The 22098-nt window shown below is 35.9% G+C and overlaps 2 protein-coding genes across 2 annotated transcripts; both read right to left on the bottom strand.

Annotated features, from left to right (window-relative positions):
- Window positions 1–4749: 4749 nt before the first annotated feature.
- LOC132128295 (uncharacterized) lies at window positions 4750–13256 on the bottom strand. The gene is made up of 24 exons (XM_059540168.1): window positions 13230–13256; window positions 13127–13171; window positions 12969–13040; window positions 12838–12879; window positions 11508–11576; window positions 11085–11144; window positions 10934–10999; window positions 10788–10835; window positions 9806–9865; window positions 9670–9729; window positions 9533–9589; window positions 9399–9446; window positions 9154–9249; window positions 9029–9079; window positions 8711–8761; window positions 8566–8622; window positions 8414–8494; window positions 8280–8333; window positions 8113–8199; window positions 7939–8025; window positions 7789–7828; window positions 7656–7707; window positions 7203–7536; window positions 4750–5768 (listed from the first exon to the last, which is right to left on the bottom strand). Exons 1-24 carry the CDS (start codon window positions 13254–13256, stop codon window positions 5355–5357), a joined length of 2058 nt encoding a protein of 685 aa, XP_059396151.1. The 3' UTR covers window positions 4750–5354.
- LOC132115617 (uncharacterized) lies at window positions 13000–21702 on the bottom strand. Its single transcript, XM_059524037.1, has 12 exons — window positions 21430–21702; window positions 20928–20969; window positions 19665–20387; window positions 18753–18833; window positions 17819–17881; window positions 17348–17512; window positions 16062–16118; window positions 15928–15978; window positions 14326–14391; window positions 14042–14246; window positions 13127–13171; window positions 13000–13040 (listed from the first exon to the last, which is right to left on the bottom strand). The coding sequence occupies exons 1-10, from the start codon at window positions 21430–21432 to the stop codon at window positions 14166–14168; spliced, it is 1332 nt and encodes a 443-aa protein (XP_059380020.1). The 5' UTR covers window positions 21433–21702; the 3' UTR covers window positions 13000–13040; window positions 13127–13171; window positions 14042–14165.
- Between the last annotated feature and the right edge of the window lie 396 nt (window positions 21703–22098).

Here is a 22098-nt window from a genome sequence, read left to right on the forward strand (position 1 = left end):
AACGGTAAAGACGCATTAGTGAGTAATACAGTCACAATGAAGTCCCTGCCATAATGTTATGATCTCAGACAAGATCAGTTTATAATCTGCTGGAAATACAGGAATAGTTGGTCAAACCTCATCACTCAACGATATCACCGCACCCGTCTCACTAACCAGAATATCACATTACAGGGATGTCCGACACCCTCATTTCCTAGAAATACGTAAGTAACAGGAAGATAAAAAATAAATAAACTGACTTGTTAAAAATAAATAAATTAACTAATAAATTAATTAATAAATAAGGTAGAAATTCAATCTTGAATTTAGCGGCTTTGTTCGGACAGACACATTCTTGTGTTCACAAAACGACTGGACTGAGAACAGCGGAAGATGTTTTCTATGCCGACTATTCATTGCAAACTATTTATTTTATTTTATTAACTTCGCACAATGTCTTTCAAAACCAGGTGAGACAAAGGACACAAACATCAGTCTGCATGAGTACATGAACCACAAACCACATAAACACAAAAGACCTGCCCTGTGGGAATGAGCCGAAATTTAGATCGGACCGACTGAACCACCCACAGAGGAGGGAAATAAACTACTATTGACTTCTACAAAGATCTGATCGGATGAGAACAAAACAGAATACAACTCAATACATATATGTGTGCATATATAATATACCACACACACACACACACATATAATTATTTATTTATTAACATATAAAGTGTCAAAAACTACTGAAAAATCAACGTGGAAAATTGAAAGTTTTCTTTAATCATAATAACCCTGGATTAATTATAATAAAATCTATTGCACTTCAAGAAGGGTCTTTCCAGGAAAATGTAACTCAAAAGCACATTTCTTCCTCATTTAACTGCTTCAACTCGTTCCATTCACTCCAGCCTGAGAAATAAAACCCATTTCTGCAAACTCAAAAAAGCTTCAAAAATATCTTCCACGGGACTCAGTTTCTGCCATCAAACAATCTATTTGCATCTTAAAATATGTGAAGTACAAGCAATGGAGGACTAAACTGAAATGTTAACACACATCTTCATTGTCCAGAGGGTTTCTTTCACTGGACCTAAACACATCTGTTTCTGCTGTTTGAACTTCAGAGTGTATCTGCTTTTATATATTTATATATACATTTTTAAATAAAACAAAAATAAAACAATTGCTATTTGAACAATTAGACGTTCTTCCACCATAAATGTGGCAATATTTGTTTTTAATTAATTATAAAGAGGAACCGCTCATTCCCACAGCCATGTATAAAGAGAAAGTGCTTTATTTTGCAGTCAAAAACAGGGTTCTCTAACATTTAAATACAATAATGTATTAAGAACTGTCAAATATGATATAAATGTCATAATAAAACAAAATGCCGAATACATAATATAAGATATATAATGAAAACAGTGGTCCGCTGGAGCTGTGTCACTGGTGTTACCGTTAAAAATCAAACTGAGGACATCACTTGACTTCCTCCTGACTATTTTTAAAGATCTATGAAAACAAGGCATAAGTGAAGTCCTCTGTTTCTTTTCAGTTATCAGAAATTCTCTCCTTTAACTCACGAGAGTTCATATGGAGATTGTAGTTGACGATACTGGTATGATTGTTAGGGGGGGGGGGGAACTATAATAGTACACATGGATTAAACTATTTAATTTAGTGAGTATACCATGACTGAAAACATATGGTTTGATACCTTGCAGCAGTTATTTTGTAAAATGCATTTGTCAACGAAAAACCCACGAGAAAGGTAACACCAGTGAAGTAATGTGACATACAGCCTCGTATGGTGACCCATACTCAGAATTTAACCCATCCAAAGTGCACACACACACTGTGAACACACACACACACTGTGAACACACACCCGGAGCAGTGGGCATCATTTATTGATTTAATGATTCAATTTTTGAATCATTCCCATGATTATTCCAGGATCCTTAAAAGTAAAATGTAAAAAAAACAAACATCCTAAGCCATCACCATTATCAATAACAGAATTTAACTGCAAAATAAACTAACAGTGTTAAAGGGGAAACAAATAGTTCAGATACTTGGGACATATTAGAGTTAAAGGTCTATCCATAGAGGATTTTGTATTTATATTTTGTATTTTATAATCACTACATAAATTGGACAATAATATCAACAGAAAAAAAAAAAAAAAAACCTAAAGCCTCCACTTACTAAAGGGGAGATTAAGGGCCTTATTTTACCGATCTAAGTGCATGGTGTAAATGAGCCTCATTCTCATGTGATGATTATCCATTAAGACATGCAGGCATTTCTAGATGTGTAGCCTACACAACAATATCATTTTACATTGTAATCCTTTGTAATTATTATTTTTTTTTTTCATATTTGGCATGCTTGTGTGCTGCTGTGTGTGTAATAAGCAGTGTGCATGCTTTGTGGACCCGCCTATACTAACACGTGCTTTAAATAACAAAGAAAAAATATTTGAGATCTAATATCTAAAATTATATTTCAATATCTAAATCCAGACTTTAAACCAGGTTTGAGTTGGTCTATGGCCCAGTCTGTTTCAAGTTCCTCAAAATATCAACATGCCAACAATGAGCCTGAACACGCCTCTGTGTAGCCCAGCACACCCATGGGCGCACAAAAGAGTGACAATTAATTTGCTATTTAAACAACACGGTGCAGGACGGGGACATGAGAACTAATAAAAACACTTGAGCCAGATATATGATGTAAATGTATTCATGAAAAAAAAAGAATAGCCTTTAAAGATTTGCATTATAACTGAAATCTACAGTTGCACATAGTTGAAGTGCAATAAAATACACAGTTAATACATTTTCAAAAGTCATTTTGCAATAAATATACAAAAACCAGAATGGAGAGCTACTGTATATTGTGATGCGCTGGGAGTTTGAGGAATTATTATTTATGGACTTATGCATGTCACTAGGCTGAACATCCAGTGTGCATTTGATGTGGTTTTTAACAAAAGGATGAGTACAGCATTATGGTGTTCCGGGATGGATAATTAGCTGTTCAGCAGTCCGGTTTCCCTTTACTCAGGTTTCAATCCATGAGCTTTTGTTTATGTTCAGTCAGAACCCTTTCAAGTGAACAGTTACAAGTGAAGATGATTTAAAGGGACAGAGTTTCTGCATCACACCAGTCCGTCCTACTGAACAAACACTTAAAGGAACACTATTTCTGAAAATAGGCTCATTTTCCAACTCTCCTAGAATTAAACAGTTGAGTGTTCCTTTAAGAGGCCAATAGTGACACCAACAGAAACCGCTTTTATTACAGAAAACATTAAAACACTAACTGGTTGAACCGGATAATCTGCTCAGGAGGCAGTGTGAATGCAAGGTGGAACCTGGGCTTGGAGTTGATGTGTTTTTCTTTTCTTTTCTTTTCTTTTCTTTTCTTTTCTTTTTTTAATTCTGAATTAATTTAACCAAAGGTCTTTATTAAAATACTTAGTAAACATGAACGCTTAACACTATGCATAACTTAAAGGTAAAGTGGAAATACCGGCTCAAATCTCAATTAATAATAATAATAATTATTATTATTATAATTATTATTATATAATTATATATAATGTATAACAGTATAGTAATGGCTACTGAATATTAATTAGGCTATAAAGGTAACTTAAGGTCATAATGTGGGACAGGAAACTGGGAGCCTTGATACTCACAGGGAAAGAATGGTGTAAAAACGCCTTAAAAGAAGTAAACTTTTGCCAATTTTTTTGTAATGTTATGGTTTTATATTCAGTCTTGAGACTGAATATGAAAACACATTGTGTCAGTGTTTTATTCGCGAGAACAACAAAGTTACGAAACGCGCTGTGTAGAGCAGTTTGTCCCTTTATGGCTACCGTAGAAACATGGTGGTGACTTCCATGTAAAGGGACCCGCGGTGTATGTAGATAAAAATAGCTCAATCTAAAGTAATAGAAACATAACGGTTCTTTAAGTTCTTTATACACCTCTGAAAAGTTTTATAAATATATATAAATATATTGCAATATATATATATATATATAGTATTGCATTTCTGTACATAGTTCGTTGCAAATATTACACATTGCATACTAAAACATGAAACTAAACAAATACGTTCAGTTCCCGAGGTGAGAAGAAACTCAGCCACCCCATCTCTCCCAAGTCCACGAACTCCTCCTCTTGAAAAAGCACATGATCGCCGGGAGTGTTGAACAAAATTGTGGTTTTCGACAAGAACTTTGACCTCTGTAAATCCATCCCTGAGTAGAAAGTTTTCATGGTTTATAGGGTTAAATCCATAGTGCTTGATCCGCAATGTTTTTCATTCACCCACACAGCAGTTTTTAATTTATTTTGTGTTTTTTGTTTTGTTTTATTAAAATATCTCCATGAACGTAATCATAAATTCATTGCTGTATTGCACAACATAATGTCAAGACATGAACGATTTTGTCTGTGTGTAACAGCTTTAGGGGTTGTTAATGTGCAAAACAAGAGCATATGACAAGAGTTATACATAAAAAAGCACTTCTTCCAAAGCGTAAAATCTCCTAGGACATAAAAGTAATTAGTCTGTGGCTTCACTCTCACCATATGCAGAATAGAATTGTGAATAACAAGGTGTAGAGTAGACTAGAAGTATTTGAGCTACAAACCAGCTTGTTTATTACACATAGCCTACATTTATGCATTTAGCATTTAAGCGACTTACAGTTTATTCAGGCTATACAATATTTTTTCAATTAGTATTTGTGTTCCCTGGGAATTGAACCCATGACCTTTTGCACTGCTAAGGCAATGCTCTACCACATTTGTTTATGAATACACCTATACAAAAGAATAAAATATAATGAGAAATACCAGTCTGCAACATCAAGCAACATCACAAGTTTTTTTGTACAGTAACTATTAAAATAACTGGACACGCATGAAGCCACACACGTTCAAATTGCAAATGGCAGCGGACAATGTTACAAAAAAAAAAAAGACAAAAATAATTTTGAAGACTAGATTATTCTCAGGCTGTACAGACATCGTGATGGGAACCACACAGTAAAACACAATGGGAATTGAGGTTCAAATTGGAAAAACTCTCTTAATGTGGAAGAATCTTATAGATTATCAGAGATATCATTACATGAGAACTCAATCCAGTTATGGTGAAGTTGTAAGATGCATTCACACTGACAGCGATTTGCATCAAAGCAGCAGCTGGACTTCATTTGATCTCAAGAGATGGAACTTGCTGAGAATCACCATTCCACTTTATGCAAATGAACAGGAAAGCACAGCCGCGACAGCCAATGGGAGAGCAGACAGCTGGAACCAAAACTTTGACATCTACTAGATGTTTCCGCTGGCGTCGAGCAGTTGTTCTCTGATGGAGTTGAGCTCCGCTAAACCTTCGTGCAGATGTTTGGCCAGACCCCGCACTTCAGCCGTCACCTCCTTCTTACAGCCCTTCTTCACCTCCTTCAAGTCTTTAGTGAAGTACTTGTCTATTCCTTTCTGCAGACTGGCTAACTTGGCCAGTGTGTTGCATATTATTTCTTCAGCCCGATCTACTGGGCCATCAACTAAGCTAATGGTCTGCAGGGCCCGTCGTACCTCCCAGTCTCCGGTGTAGTAGTTGTTTCGTCTCAGCAGCGGATGAGAGCGCAGTCGACAAAGACCTTCAATGATGAACTGCAAACAGCGCTGCATTTCCACCAGCTGGGCCTCGTAGTCCATGATGATGAGCTCAATCTTCTTACGGTCCTGCATTCAGACAAGAGAGAGTTCAGCATTTCAAATTACAGAAATAAATATCTAAAGTATATTTAAAATAAACTTATATATATATATATGTGTGTGTGTGCATTTATATGATAACACATTACAGTAAGTTCCCATTAATTAATGTTATTTAATGCATTAACTGTTAATGATTTATCAATCTTTGTTAAAAACAAACTTACATTTTAACTTAATATTTACGGCGTTTACATTCTGGCATTTAGTTCAAGCAGCAATGCATGGCACAAAGGCCATGGGTTCAATTCTCTGGCAATGCATGAACTAGTAAAGTGTATTTATTGGATAAAATGCATGTAAATATATTTCTGTACTAGATATATGAAGATATATAGTTGAATCTTTCACAGTTAAACAATAACAACAATAATAATATTACAACAAAGCATTGCCAGTTTGGTTCAATTTGGCCTCGGGTTTATTGCAGTTTTGCAATGCAATGTTTTTTATTAAAATAAATTAAGAAAAATAAAGGTATTCACGGTTTCTGCAGGTTTTAATTGAAGGCAAATTAAGACTTTAAGACCTTTATAAGAGCTAAGAAATTAGGTTTTGTCTTACAGTGAAAATATCAGTTATTTTTCAAAAGAAAGTGAGATTGTGATTAAAACATGAACAAATATCTGCCAACAGAGATAGAGAAATATAAACTTAATTTAAAGGGAAACCATTTTTGATTCCTCACTGTCTTCAGCATAATCTCACTTATTTTTTTTATACATTTAGCAGAAAACAAGACTTCATGTGTTGATGTTGCATCTCAAGTAAATGTATGTAGAAAAATCTTTGCACACTAGTGTTCCAATAAGCCACTTTAAAACTCTCCTGTTATTTTATTGTATTTAGGCTATTTAATTTTGTAATATACGTTATGAACAGAACTGTGCTATTTCATACTGAAATACGTCAGACACGGAGCGAAGGCGGAGCGGGGTGTTTCTGATCAGTGGAGCGGAAAATGAGTGATTATTAAATGAAGTTAGTAAATTACATGGGAAATTGTTGATGCTCCCCTCAGATATTGGCGAAACATATTGGCCAAACGCTCCAGTGTGTATTTGTGTATTTGTGTTCTAGAGAGCGTGAACATGACGAGTTCTGCAAGCTTGGGAATCCAGCGATGGTGTTGTTTTCAACCAACAGTTGGGATAATAATTTAACCCAACCGCTGGGCCAAAACATCCCAATTGCTGGGTTTATCCAGCGCTGGGTTGCATTTAACCCAGCATTTTTTAGAGTGTTGTAAAAAAAGATTGAAAAGGATTAAATGGATAAGTGCAAGCATTGTCTTCTTTTGTGATCTGATAAATAAATACAATTAGCCTAATGTGGCTTTAGAATGGCTTCATGTTGCCTAATTAATTGGGAGCATGTGCCTTCGGCGCTGGACATACGTACGTGCATGTTGTTGATGGTGTCTGAGATGGAGGCCGAAGCGGCTGTGATGCCGCCCGCTGTAGCCACGCCGAGGCCGATGGCCGAGAGGATGATGGACACTCCGAAGGTGACAGGAATCAGCGCCAGCCCCGCGATAGCTGTGGCTCCTCCCACCGCGGTGGTCGTTCCTCCCGTGATGTTGGCGATTTTAGTGCGCTGGTGGAAGTTGCTGAGGTCGTCTGCGATGCCGTATAAGATCAGCACGTGCTGGTAGAGCAGCTCGGCTCGCTCCATGAAGAGCTTCAGATACACACGGAGACTTCTGTGGACCTTATCAGCGACCGCTTTAAACGATCTGACAGGAGACAGACACAGAGAACAGCTTGATGACGACTTAATGAGTGTTTGACTTCTATATATATATATATATAATCTTTCTTTTTTTCAGCATGTAGATCATTGATGAAGTCTTACATGGTCTCTTCTTCTTTAGACCTGATCGTCTCAGGGGTTATTTCCTCCCAATCTGAAAACATGAAGATTGACTGTTAAACGAGTCAGATCTGATGTGTGTGCGGTGAATTAGTGGATGATTTAATGAACTCACAGTCCACTGTATTCCACCACTCCATCAGACTGTCAGTGTCCTGCCAATGAAACACACATTTATGACACCAGACTCAACATCACATCAAGAGACAAGGAATGGAAGGGACTCAGAGACAGAATAACGTAATCATGATGAGGTCCGACTGACCCCTTCATCCTCCTCTTCCTCCTGCTGCTGCTCTTCCTCTTGAACTCTCAGTCGTCTCATGTCCATCTGAGCCGACATCCACTCAGCCTTACAGAGAGAAAAGACATCACATTAACAGTAAATGCAGTCTTGGTGAACAGAAGACACTTTTGAACGGTGATGTACTGTTTGTACCCTAGCAGCTTCAGACAGGTGAAAGTCTCCAGACGTGGCTCCCGGAAGATCCAGAAACTCTTCAGGAAACTCCTTCATGTCTTTAGTCTATTAAAAAAAGGGCATAAATATATGAGACGATGACATTGTGGATGGTTTGATTGTCGATTAAGATGACGCACACTTACCTGTGACCCTCTGCGATGTGTGTCAGTCTCTTGAGGTTTCTGTGGTTTATTATCCTGCGTGAGAGGAACCTTCGGCGTTAAACCTGTTTGTGTGAAATGCCAGCGAAAGCATGATAATGAAAGGATAAAGTTACCGGCGTGTATTCCTCCCAGCCTTCGTCCTCCGCCTTGAACAGATCTGCTCCCTTCGAAGGGAACCCGTCGTCCTCAAAGCTCTGGAGACATCAGTAACAATATCATCACAATCCTGACGATCAAACTGAGTTCAGAAGAAGCAGTCGCTCACCTTTGACGCTCGATGGGACAGAAGAGGAGGCACTTTCAGAAGAGGAGGCTTCTTCATCTGAAACATTTACAAATTTAGTTATAGGAAAGGGACTACAATCCAAACAAATCAGCTGCAGAAAGAAGTCCATGCCAGTTTTGTTCACCTCTGAAGCGTCACGATCTTTGCTCTGCTTGATCGCAGGGTTTTCAGTACTCTAGAAAACACAAACATCAGTGATCTCTGTCAACTCTGTGTTTGCTTCAAGAAACATCAATTACTGCTATTGTAGATCATTTCATATTCAATAAATGGAAAGGATATTTTAAATAATCAAAGCGATCTGAAACAAAGTTTACAAAACGATGAAAATGTCAAGAGCAAAAAAAAGTGAGTGTGAGCTAAAATTAAAATGAAAAAGTTGATGAATGAAAATTTTAATTGTAAATGTCTCTTTCTCTCGGCTCTGAGTTTGACGGTTTACCTTTAAATGTCTGCGAGGAATGCGAGGGACTTTAAACTTCATCGATTTCTTCTGCACAGACAGTGAATAAACCAAATTAAAATGCAATAAAAATCATCAGAGCAATCATAAGGGCATAAGCTCACCGGTCGACAGTCTGTGATCTCCTGATGTTTCTCAAAACTGTCTGACAGAGTGAAGAGATCTGAGGCTTTATAGACATCCGTCTCCAGATCAGACGGCTGGAAATAAACACACACACACACACACACACACACACACACACACACATATACTGTATATATATAGAAACACCGTTAGAATGAGCAGAACTGCTGGATTTCTGAGTCTTGTTTCTGTGGTATGTTTAATCATCAGAGCTGTTTCTTACCTTTGAATCCCATGAAGCAGGACTCATAAAGCCGTTAGAATATGAACTCTAGAAAAGACACACAAGTCATATAAGCAATAATCTCAGCAGAAGTGAGCAGAATATGAGACTGTGTGAGAGTAACGCTTCTGAACCTGAGCGTTTTTGGGTGAATAACTCCGTCCAGCTTCAGTTTTCAGTACTGTGTCTTCCTGAAAACAGATGTATTAGATGATATCAGTGAACAGACACAGAAACCAAAGCCATGCTCTCATGAAGAAGTCTTCTCTACCTTCAACCCGTGAGCTTTGTGACCCAACGCTCCCTTCAGATCATCACAGACGTCATCATCCTAAAAGCACAGTTAATGTTAAACATTCGGACACAAAGAGGAGGATTTGATGAAGATCTACACGACTCGGACAAACCTTCAGATGTTGAGGAGGAGTGAATCCATGAGCTCCTTTCAGCTCAGAGTCATCACTGTCCTGTAACACACACACACACATCTACTGTAACACACACACATCTACTGTATACACACACTGCTGTAAACTTTACTGACATGTGATCAACAGCAACGTTTGCATAAATAAACAAAAACTCAAAGAGATCTGCTTCACTTAAAACATGCATTAAAAATAAATAATGATAATAATAGTAACAGCAAACATGCATCTACAACATCCTGGAACACACAGTTCAGAATCTGTTTAATGTTTTTGCACTTCTTTGCTGAAATGTTATGATAATTTGTTTTTTTGTTTTTAAAGACTGCCTTCATAGTTTGACAGTATAATATAAAAACTAATACAAAACTATAAAACAAACAAAAACTAAAAAATGTAAATATAAATAAAATAAGTAAGATTTAATTTAAACAATTAATTATATCAGTGATTGTAAAATAACTATGGAAGGGGATTATGGCCAAGCAATAATTAAAATAATAATAATTTAAAAAAGTGATCTCGAGATTGAAGTCATTATTTTGAGAAAAAAAAACAACCAAGAAACAAAGTCGAGATGTTGACTATTTATTTCAAAAAGTTGAAATAAAATATTGAGAATAACCTCATTAAATTACTAGAAACAAAAGTCGCTAAATTTAGAGAAAATAAAATTAAAATTTCATCTAGTTGGACATTTTCTCGAAATTTACCAGTTTTTTTTTTTTTTTAAACATAACTAAAATTTTATGAGTTAATCGCAACACTTTCTCAACTTTTTTCTTGCAATTTAAAGAGTTTTTTTATGACTTTAACCTCAAGATGGTTTTATTTAAAATGTATTTATTTATATATTAATCCACTTCCGTAAACAACGCTGCCACATTTTACACTAAAAAATAAAATAAAGTGTATCCAGTAAATATTAAACAATAACATTCTGTTTAGAAAATCATTCTACCTTAAGATGTTGTGTTTCCTCCTTTCTTTCATGATTAGCCTTGTCAACCTGTTAGCAGATAAACAACAACAACACAATTATTATATGCACAATTCCTCATACTAACACACTAAGTGTTATAACAGAGAGAAAGCATCCGGTCTCACCTTGGATAAATGGATAACAAACCCTCTGTGTGGAACAAACTTAACTCGCACTTTCTTTCTCGGTTTCTGAGAGAACATATCACAATAACACTAACAGTGAGTAAAATAATGCATTAATGAAAAACGAAAGACAGAGCAGGAAGATCTCTACCTGTGCGTCAGTCTCTGTGTTTCTCTCTTCATCCTCCAGATGTGTGTCCACCTCTGGCATCTACAGCAGAACATGATGAAGACATCAGCGTTGCGGAAAAAACATTATTTTTCTACAAAGGTAGAGTAAAGTCATCTATCACACGAGTGGTTCAATTCAAAAACTACTTTGATTGATAGATGCAGTGTTTTGAAGCTGTTGAATGGAAACACATTGAGGCCATCTGCTGGACACAGACCTGCACTGACAACATCCATCACCATGCATTTCTACTGGTTTTGATTGCTTTACCTGTCAGCATTAGTAAACAGCTTTGAATAAAAGTGTCTGCTAAATGGCTAAATGTGTGTGTGTGTGTGTGTGTGTGAGAGACAGAGATCACGGTCTGTCAGAGAAACAAACACAACTAGGAAACTGCTTCACCTGATGACTGTCTTGGACTGAAGCGCCGACATCCACATCACCTTCTACAAAGGGGTCTTTGGAGAAGGACTGCAAAAAACACACACATAGTTTTTCAAATAATCACACATTTTAAAGTTCAAATTCAAATAAGCTTGAGAAAAATATAGTTGCTTTATTTTATGTTCTTTTCATCCATCATGTTTCTAAAAATAAATAAACATTTATTTATATATATATATATTATATATATATTTTAATTCTGCAAAAGACCAGTGGAAATGCCCTTGCCTCCATCAGAGGAGGACTGTTCATTGAAAAATATAATTAGTCAAGTTACTGATCCAGTTTGACTGTATAGCCCTGTTTTATTTCCTAACAGTGATGTCGAAACATGACTACAACTTGATTGCTCTTCATGAAGCCTGCGATGAAGACATGATTGAGGAGATTGAAGTGGACAAGGCTAAGACTATTGAGGACAAGGCCATGTCCAAAGAAGATAGGGTTAACTGAGACCACACACCGATAAAAAAATGTGTGTGTGTACTTAATCTGCTGGTGGTTATGTGATTCCATCTGCAAGCTTTCTTTGCAATGTTTTTCCGGGACCTGTGGTCTCTGTCCTTTTTCTTGGGTAAGTCCTTGGTCAGCACCCCCCCTGCTGGATGCAGAAACTGGGTGCTCGACTTGCAGTTTTTACCTCACTCGTCATGCATTTAGCAGACACTTTTATCCAAAGCGACTTACAATGCATTCAAGCATTGCATTTACCAGTATGCGTGTTCCCTGTACCTTGAAAGGGAACGTCTCAGGTCACTTATGTAGGGAACGAGACACTGCATCCTCTAGGTTTTTTGCCGTGCTTCGGATGCAAGCTTCAGACGAAGAAGTGAATGACGTGTTCTCCCTGGACCTGTTTATCTATAGTCTCACCAGTAGTGATGTCAGAGGCTGTCGCCGGCCAACTCGTTGGTGTTTTTTCAATGTATGCTTCAGACACGGGTCACGATGAGGTGTTCCCCATAGCGACCCCTAGAGGACGCAGGGTCCCGTTCCCTACTTAGGGAACAATGGTTACATAAGTAGCCTGAGACTTTATTTCTGTACTTCCAGACAAACGAAAGTAGAAACTTTGCCTTTGCAACTGGATGCAACTGGATAGGAATTGCCAGAGCAAAGATGAAAATAAGACTTATGCAGATTAAAACTTCATTGACGTATCCTGTGTATTTTAATTCCTGTATGTCTTAAGAATGGGTCTCTGTTGGTTTATTGATATGCAATCCAGGATTTTAGTCTAAAGCACACATTATATTTCTCATAAACATGCAAAAACTGAATAAATTACCTTCGACGGTCGTCGTGGCACAGGAGGCTTGGACTTCTGCAGCTGCTTCTGTCAAAATAAATCAGTCAAAATACAAAACACGTCAAGCACAAAGAGCGATGTTCGACCTGCTCTCATGGCTCAGTCTGTACCGGTGTGCAGTCCACATCTTCTGCTTTCATGAGATCCTCATGTTTGGACGAGGACGAGGACGGTAAATCATCCTAATATGAGAATGAAATGAGTTTAAATGTTGCTCGTCTCTTACATCAATAAACTGATTATTGAAGTACAGTCGCTCTAAACAAACCTTATAGTCTGGAGAGAGTTTAGCTGAAGCTTCAGCAGATTTCACCTGAAGGTGTAAATGAACAGCATCATCATCAATAATAAATGAAGCTATAATACATTACAGCGGGCTTGACAATATAATAAATCATTATCCCATCAGCCAATAATTATACAGTTCAGCTCTCTTGTGTGTAATGTTATTAAAAATCATTTATCTGGAAGCATTGCTAAAAGTGTTCAATGAAAATATAAACTGCTTATTATTATTATTCTAATGATTTAAAAAGTGTGTCCATAATTGGAAAATTAGCTCCCTTTTGTCTCAGGGTTAAACAAACATATTGGTATAGATGTTTAAAGTTATGCATTTATCAGATGCTTTTATCCAAAGTGACTTATTACAGTAGGTGTGTTCCCTGGGAATCGAACCCACAACCTTTTGTGCTGTAACACAATGCTCTACCACTACGCCACAGGAACTATGACATCATCACAGCAATATACAGACATCAAAATTAAAATAAATTAAATAATAAAGTAAAATAGGTCTTCGCAGGATCAACTCTGTAATTAAATTAAATGAATCTTTATAAAATGTTATATATATCATTTATATTGCAATGTATAAATTACACATTTCTACATTATATATTTATAAATTATTTAACTTTTATATAATAACCTTATTTATATTATTCATTTATAATTTATTTAAAAATCAAACATTTATTGCTCGTTATATAACTTTAAAAGTATTTAAATTATTGTATTATTTGAAAAGTAAAAAAAAACAACTATTAACTAAAAACAAAACTACTATACTATATTATTATGTTTTTATTTTTTATAAAAAAAATATTTATTTAAAATATAAACATTTTTTTAAATACAATTAAAATACAAACTTTCATTGGCTGTAACAGTAAGGTTTTACCTTTGATCCTCTGCGGTGTGTGATAATCTTGGGTTTTGACTTCTTCTGTTGAGAGAGAGATAAACATCTGCTCTGAAACACTGAAACGATCACTGAAACAATCAGGATTCAGGAATAAAGAGCTTCATACAGGTGTGTGCTCGGCAGCTTCATTCTGTTCTTCTTCTTCTTCTGGAGTGAAGAACTCATCTGTGCCATCAATGAGCTTTAACACGATACAGAAAGAATGAATATGATCTGGAAACAAACACCTGAAGCCTGAGATGAGCTGAGATGAGATGCACCTTTGAGCCTGGATTCAGTGAGCTTGTGTTCGTCTCGGAGCTCTTCAGTTCATCTCTGGTTATATCCTGAAATCAGAGATCCTGAGATTCTTCTCACATCACATTCTTATGGAAGCTTATCTTCGAGGAAACGCCACTTTGTGTCGTACAGTTCAGAACTTTAACTTTCTGAATTAATTGTATCGCAAATCTGAGTTTATTTCTCACAATTCAGACTTTTCACGTTCAATTCTGAGGAAAAAAATATCTGAAATGTGAGAAATGTATAATTTGTAAGATTTAAAGTTGCCGTTTTCTTTCTTTCTTTCCTTCTTTCTTTCCTTCTTTCTTTCATTCCTTCTTTCTTTCCTTCTTTCTTTCATTCTTTCTTTCCGTCTTTCCTTCTTTCTTTCTTTCTGTCTTTAATTCCTTCTTTCTTTCTGTCTTTATTTCCTTCTTTATTTCTTTCTTTCCGTCTTTCCTTCTTTCTTTCTTTCTGTCTTTTCTTTCTTTCTTTCTTTCTTTCCTTCCTTCTTTCTTTCTTTCTTTCTTTAATTCCTTTTTTCTTTTCTTTCTTTCCTTCCTTCTTTCTTTCTTTCTTTCTTTCCTTCTTTCTTTCTTTCTTTTCTTTCTTTCCTTCCTTCTGACTTTCTTTCCTTCTTTCTTTCTTTTCTTTCTTTCTTTCTTTCTTTCTTTCTTTAATTCCTTCTTTCTTCTTTCTTTCCTTCCTTCTTTCTTTCTTTCTTTCTTTCTTTCTGTCTTTTCTTTCTTTCTTTCTTTCCTTCCTTCTTTCTTTCTTTTCTTTCTTTCCTTCCTTCTGACTTTCTTTCCTTCTTTCTTTCTTTTCTTTCTTTCTTTCTTTCTTTAATTCCTTCTTTCTTTTCGTTCTTTCCTTCCTTCTTTCTTTCTTTCTTTCTTTCTTTCTTTAATTCCTTCTTTCTTTTCTTTCTTTCCTTCCTTCTTTCTTTCTGTCTTTTCTTTCTTTCCTTCCTTCCTTCTTTCTTTCTTTTCTTTCTTTCCTTCCTTCTGACTTTCTTTCCTTCTTTCTTTCTTTTCTTTCTTTCTTTCTTTCTTTCTTTCTTTCTTTCTTTAATTCCTTCTTTCTTTTCTTTCTTTCCTTCCTTCTTTCTTTCTTTCTTTCTTTCTGTCTTTTCTTTCTGTCTTTCTTTCTTTACTTCTTTCTTTCTTTCCTTCCGACTTTCTTTCTGTCTTTCTTTCCTTCTTTCTTTCTGTCTTTCCTTCTCTTTCTTTCTTTCTTTCTTTCTGTCTTTTCTTTCTGTCTTTCTTTCTTTCCTTCTTTCTTTACTTCTTTCTTTCTTTCTTTCCGACTTTCTTTCTGTCTTTCTTTCCTTCTTTCTTTCTGTCTTTCCTTCTTTCTTTCTGTCTTTCCTTCTCTTTCTTTCCTTCTTTCTTTCTTTCTTCCCTTCTTTCTTTCCTGGGGCAGAGGCAAGCTTCTATAAGTTTATATCTGATGATTGTGAGTTATTTACTGTGAGATATAAACACTGAGAGTTAAAAATGTACAGTTTCTGAAGCAGTATATATGTTTCTGTTCACTGTAACAGCTGATGTCCTGATGGAAATTCCCAGTCCATGTTTAGTTCTGAGACAGATGGACTTTACCTTTGAGCTCCTCCTGATCAGCAGCGAGTGTCTCAGTTTCCTTCCCAGAGTCTGAAGATCAACAGAGACACAATCACAGGTGAAGAAGAACAAACGCGTCAAACTCACACAGAGTTCACAGATTCATGCTGTACCTGCTTCCCGTTCCTCTTCAGCGTCCCATCAGCGCCTCCATCAGACGCGTCTGGAATCTGCCGGAGTGATTGAGAGATATTAATAACGTGAGTGACGCTTGCTCATGTGTTCAGGACATTGATGTGTGTTTGATAATGTTATGTCTGTTATTTCTGATTTAAATTAAAAATAAATGGTTGATTAAATATTTTTTTCTTGTTAAATGATTTGTATGGAGGACTAGAACTCCAAAAACAATAAATTAAATACGCAGATATATATTTTATATCAAATTTCCTTAATCATGTTCTATTTGCCCACCAATTAATTTAATTTATCACATTTAATTATTTATATATGTATTTAAACAAGATCATGTGTATTTATAAACACATTTATTTATTTAATTGCTTTTTTAATTTATCGTTTTTGCAGGTCTCGTGCTCCATAGATTTGGGTCTCCATGTGGTTTAATATTATTTATAATATAAACATTATAATATAAACATTCATAAAAGTGTTTAATATTATTTATATGCTATTATAGTTTTTATTAATATTTTATATATTTGATTTTATTTTTTCATTTCAGTTTTTAATTTGCCATCTTTACCACCAGTTTTCCAATTTACATTATTTAAACTATTAAATCAATTAATCAATCACTTATTTATTAGTAGTTCTATTGTTAGTATTTCATTTTTTATTATTACTCAATTTATTTTTATTTATTAATGTTTAGTTTTTTTATGTGCTTTTTCAGTTTTTAGTTGCATTTTACTTATTTATTAATTAGTTTATTCATCCATTATTTTATTTTATTTTATTTTTATTTTGTGTATATTTTTAATTTGATTGAAGTCAGGGTTATTATCATTAACTAAAACCATAGAATTTTTCATTACTTGACCTAAAATAAACATTAACTTAAATAAAAAATGCACTACGCCAGGTAAAACTAAATAAACAAAAATGTAAAGTTAATAAAACTAGAATACTACAACTACAAATATTTACATTAATAACATTGCACATAAATAAATAAAATACTAACAGTTGAACTACAATTAAAAGTAAAACAAAATAAACAAATAAAAAATAATTCAAAATAATCTAATATTTATCTAAAATATAAATAATACTAAAATAAAAACCATAGAACTTCTATAGTTCCAGAATGTAAATAGCTTGAACTGTGATCAGTCTTGCCCTGACTTTGTTTGTAAGCAGCATGTTGCCCTGAAGAAACTCTTCATCTACTGTTTTAACTGCGTGTGTTCTGTGCTCAGACAGAGCCGTGACTCACCTTCACAGAGTCTCTCCGAAGCCTGATCTTCCCGGCCTGAAACAGAGAAAGTGTGAGTGTCTGTGCACCGGTCTGCTCTACATGTGTGAGATCATCAGAACTTACAGGTTTCTCCTCTGAAGCGAGCTCTGGACTGTGTTCAGGCCAGTCCTCCACACACCTTTCCTGAAAATCATGTTTGAAGTATGTGTTACCATGTGAAGAAACATGAATCCACAGGAGGGTGTTTCTTACACTTCAGGAATTTTGTTTACCTTTTTTATTTTTTACTTTTTTCCTACATGAAAGTCAAATTAAAAAGGATCCTGGAGACTTTTCATCATGCTTGCAGAAATGCCTCTTATTTACAGAAAGTATGCAAAATGTCTAAAACAATTATATGGTGATTATATTCCACGAGCATTATTTCATATATATATATATAAAAGCCACGCAGCTGGAGAAAGACAGGGCCTGACTGGAAACACACACCTGACCGATGAGAAGAACGTCCTCAAACACCTGCAGATCTCTCTCAGTCTCAGCCGGCGTCATCTGATCATAACAACACATCACTGAGCTAACATTTCACACACATTTCACACACATTACACACACATTACACACACATTACACACACATTACACACACAACCTGGACTCGAACGGCTTAGATAACATGTGAAGCATCCCAGATTACATTTACTCTAGATTCAAACATGTGAAAAATTATTTGCAGTGATGTAAATAAATAGAAGGCACGTGGTTTCACCGAGGATTGTTAAAAATGGGTATTTACTGTCAGAAATGTTTGACCATGATTTGATGTGATTACTAAACAAAGGTGTGTTTTTTTCTTTTCTTCAAAAGGCTGCTTTACCAACAACAGTGTCTGATTTGATTATTTAACCAAACTAACCAAAAGCACACAGCATGAGTTTTAAAAGCAGACCAAATGATTGAATTACATCATGAAAACAATCATCTTTCTGCTTTGGAATAATGTGCAATGAACGACTGTGCACAATAAGACCAGAAAAGTGTTAATACTCAAATCATATTATAAATAAATACATGTGTTTGTGTGGATTAAATATGATTTTATAAATATATATGTTTTACTTGCCCTTCATGTCCCCTGTATTTCTGTACTACAGCTTTAAGTTTATACCAAGTATAGCAATATCCAATATTCAGAAAATGTTAAAATAAAAAATGTACATAGTTTTTTTTTTTTTGTAGAATGAAAAAATGAATGACAGAATGAACGCATCTTGATCCGATCTGAACTGCAGCAGAAGAATGAGTCGTGGCACAAAAGTGAATATTATCATCAAATACCATCAGCTAGAGTTCAGCTCTCTCTCACTGAAGGACGGTGCAGGAAATGACAGGCATGAAAGGGAAACTGAAGGAGCCTACAGTACCTGAGAGAGAGCAGGAGGCTGGGGGAGGATCTTCGGGGCTTTACTGCGAGGAGCAGCTTTGGGCGGGAGCCTCCTGAACATCTACAGGAAGAAGACCAGATGTCACAGTTAGTTTAGGCTCTCATAAAGAGCCCAAGAAAAGCCCATTTCCTTTCTGTGTTCACTTATTTCCTGTTGGAACAGGAAGTCTGGGCTACTTATTTCTAGAAAGCATTTTATTGGACAAAAATTGACATGTATAGTTAGTCATTTTAAATATTGTACATAACAAACAAGCACACAGTTACTTGGTTATTTAAATAGGTATTTATTTAATTTAATTTTATACTGTATAATGTTTTTTTTTTTTTTAAGTATAGGTATAAAGTGTTAATTTATTAATAATTATTCCGACACACACACACACACACGCACACACACAAAAAAAACACATCAATAATATTTTATATTGGAAGACAGACTTCACATTTTAAATGAGTTTATGTGAGTTAGGATTATTATAGCGGACTAAAACTGTAAAATAAACCCTTTTTATTTTTTTATTTTTGGCTAAAGTTGTCATTGCTAAAAAACAAAATAAATAAATACTACAAATAAGTACAATATAACTAAAACTATAATAGCTAAATACATATAAAACGACTTCCAAATATTAATACAATTATAGGGTCAATTAAGGATAATTTGGCATTTTTTCCCCAGCCAATAGCAAAAAGGTGTCCCAATTTACCTGAATTCACATTAACAGGATCGAAGTGATACTAAAATAACACTTACAATAATATGAGTATAAATTATAATTTAGTTCATTTTCTGCAGAATATATATGTTCAAATCTAACAAATACGGACTAGAATCGTTTGGTCCTCATTAGAAAGATGTTCTGGTCTTAATTGACAAAGATTTTCTCACCAGGTCTCCGTTTGAGACGTTTGTGAACGGTGTTGTCTCTTGAACGCCTCCATTTTGCAAAGCATCATGGGAAATGCCACTGTCTTGTTTTCCATCTTGACGGGTGAACAGTCGATCATACTGGCTCTTGTGTTTGGACTGAGCTTGATTCGGAGGGTCAAACAGAGGATCGGAGACGTTGGTTCCTGCGGTGGACGTCTTGAAAACATCTTCAGACGCTGGGCTTCTGTTAGAAAGGAACGGAGAGGTGGAGAGCGAAGGAGTCTGGAAGAAACCGTTCGTTTCAGAGGACGTTTCTTGGAAAGAGTTGACCGGATCGGATGGTGAAGCTGGGAAGGGCGTGGCTTGGGATTTCTTTTGTCTGGATAGGATGAATTCCAGGAGAGGATCCCTCCGATTGGACGAAGAGCAGGATTCTGTGTTCTGATTGGCTGAGATGCTGTGTGTCACATCAGGGTCTGCTTTCTCTTTAAAAGGCTGGAAAATGTCTGTGTCTTCACCCCAAAGGTCTGATGTAGATGTGGTCTGAAACCCATTGTATGTACTGTCACGATAAAAATCAGCAGGAGGAAACAAAACCCAGTCTGGAGCTGGGAAGGGGTCGTCTAGAAACTCAGGCATCTGATGAATGCCATTACTTCTGGTTAAACTCTTTATGTCCGGCAACACATGGTTTTCTCTGATTGTGTTACTAGCATCTCGATGATCTCCATCCGCTGGACTCTGAGAATCAGAGAATCAAAGTATTTTATCGTATGCAAGAAAACAAATCCATCTAAAATCTCAGGAGTCAGTAAGATTCTGTCTTCTGCTCACCAAAGCTCATTTATTTAATCAAAAATCCAATAAAAACAGTCAAATATTTGTATAACTTAAAACTGTTGTTTTCTGAGTGAATCTGTGTTAAAGTGTAATGTATTTCTGTGATGCTCCGCTGTATTTTCAGCATCATTCCTCCAGTCTTCAGTGTCACATGATCTTCAGAAATCATGAAAATATAATGATTTACTGCTCAAGACACATTTCTGATTATTATCAATGTTGACCACATATAAATGGGCTAAAATATTAATATTTTAGTGCTGGTGTGTGTGTCTTCAACTAAAGAAGTGAAAATGTTTATTTTAGCTGTGTGTGAAATGGACTGGCTGGACTGGAGAAGTTAATTATTAAATTATTAATAAAAATAAATAAATAAATACATATATCCATATATACATATACATATATACACAGTCCAGATGAAGTTAATCAGAATCTCACCTCCATAATCAGACCTGAGACACCAAACAGCGAATCACCGTCCTGTGAAAAACACAGCACAATTTATAATATCCAGAACATTAACAAACAAAAAGGTACAATACTGAGAAAGATTGTATTGCACTTCAGCTAATTGCATCTTTGATTTTAATCACAGTACATATCTAGTTTGTTTCTCCACTTCAGCAGTAGCCTACTTGCAAACATCAAAACTCAGTTTCTCAATAGAGTGAAAGCTCACAGTTTTTACTCTATTGAGCTGGTAATGTTATTGTGTCTCTCCTCTAAATGGTGCTTATCCTTTAATCACGAAGAGTTGCAAAAACAGTCATATTTCAGCAATGTTAGCATGACGACGCACAGAAAGGCACAATACGTGACGTCAGCTTCTGTGTATGTTTGTAGAAATATTGATTTTGTAAAATAAAAGCGCGCGGTTATGTTTTAAGCTCGCTGTTTAATTAATTCTGCCTGTTTGACGCATATAATAAAACAAACTTACCATGTAGGCTGTGAGGTTTCCAGAGAGTCTTTCGGGAAACGTGTGGAAGAAGTGAACCTCTCGCCAAACTTGTTATTGAAGAAGACGAGCACGCGCAGCAGGTGAGTTTGAGTCTTGCTCGCGCCTCCTTCAGCTTTCACCTGAGCGAAACTATGTGGACCTACCTGTCCTGTCCAGGTCAGGTATGTCATATGTCACAGCCCTGTCAACCTAGAGACTCAGATGAACTCGGGCAGAACCGAAAACACGAGCGGACCGGATAAAGCAGTTCAGTTCCTACAATAATAACACGCGACGCGATGCGATCACTTTAGGATCGCGCGTGGATTTAAGACACCTTGCCTGATGATGTTTGCCCAGCATACAAATGAAGTATAATTAAGTATACTGTTCTTCTTCATTATCAGCATCATCGCCCTGATATCTGAGATCTCAGCTTCAGGAATAAACACGTTGCCAACCCAGATAGATCATCTTCTGAGGCTTTCTAAATGCATTCCTGAGCCACACATCTGAAAGTTATTCAATGCCATCTGATCTCAGCATTAATTCACTCGGAGTCCAGATCCGGTTATGGGTAAGAATTGGTGTCCAGTTGTCCCTGTTTTTGTATTTTAACCTACATACTTCAGACACTTTCTCTGTGTAATCAGAAGAGGGCAGTTAACA

This window comes from Carassius carassius, chromosome 3 (genome assembly GCF_963082965.1).
Source record: "Carassius carassius chromosome 3, fCarCar2.1, whole genome shotgun sequence".
Taxonomy (NCBI): Eukaryota; Metazoa; Chordata; class Actinopteri; order Cypriniformes; family Cyprinidae; genus Carassius; species Carassius carassius.

Coding starts and splice junctions, on each gene's coding strand:
- LOC132128295 (XM_059540168.1), bottom strand. CDS start 13,256: ATGATTTATTATATTGTCAAGCCCGCT. Junction 10,836..10,933: donor TTGTTATCCATTTATCCAAG/GTGAGACCGGAT, acceptor ATCTGCTAACAG/GTTGACAAGGCTAATCATGA. Junction 8,334..8,413: donor GCTGGGAGGAATACACGCCG/GTAACTTTATCC, acceptor CCTCTCACGCAG/GATAATAAACCACAGAAACC.
- LOC132115617 (XM_059524037.1), bottom strand. Junction 17,882..18,752: donor AGCCTCCTGCTCTCTCTCAG/GTACTGTAGGCT, acceptor TGTTATGATCAG/ATGACGCCGGCTGAGACTGA. Junction 15,979..16,061: donor TGAAGAGGAACGGGAAGCAG/GTACAGCATGAA, acceptor GTTGATCTTCAG/ACTCTGGGAAGGAAACTGAG.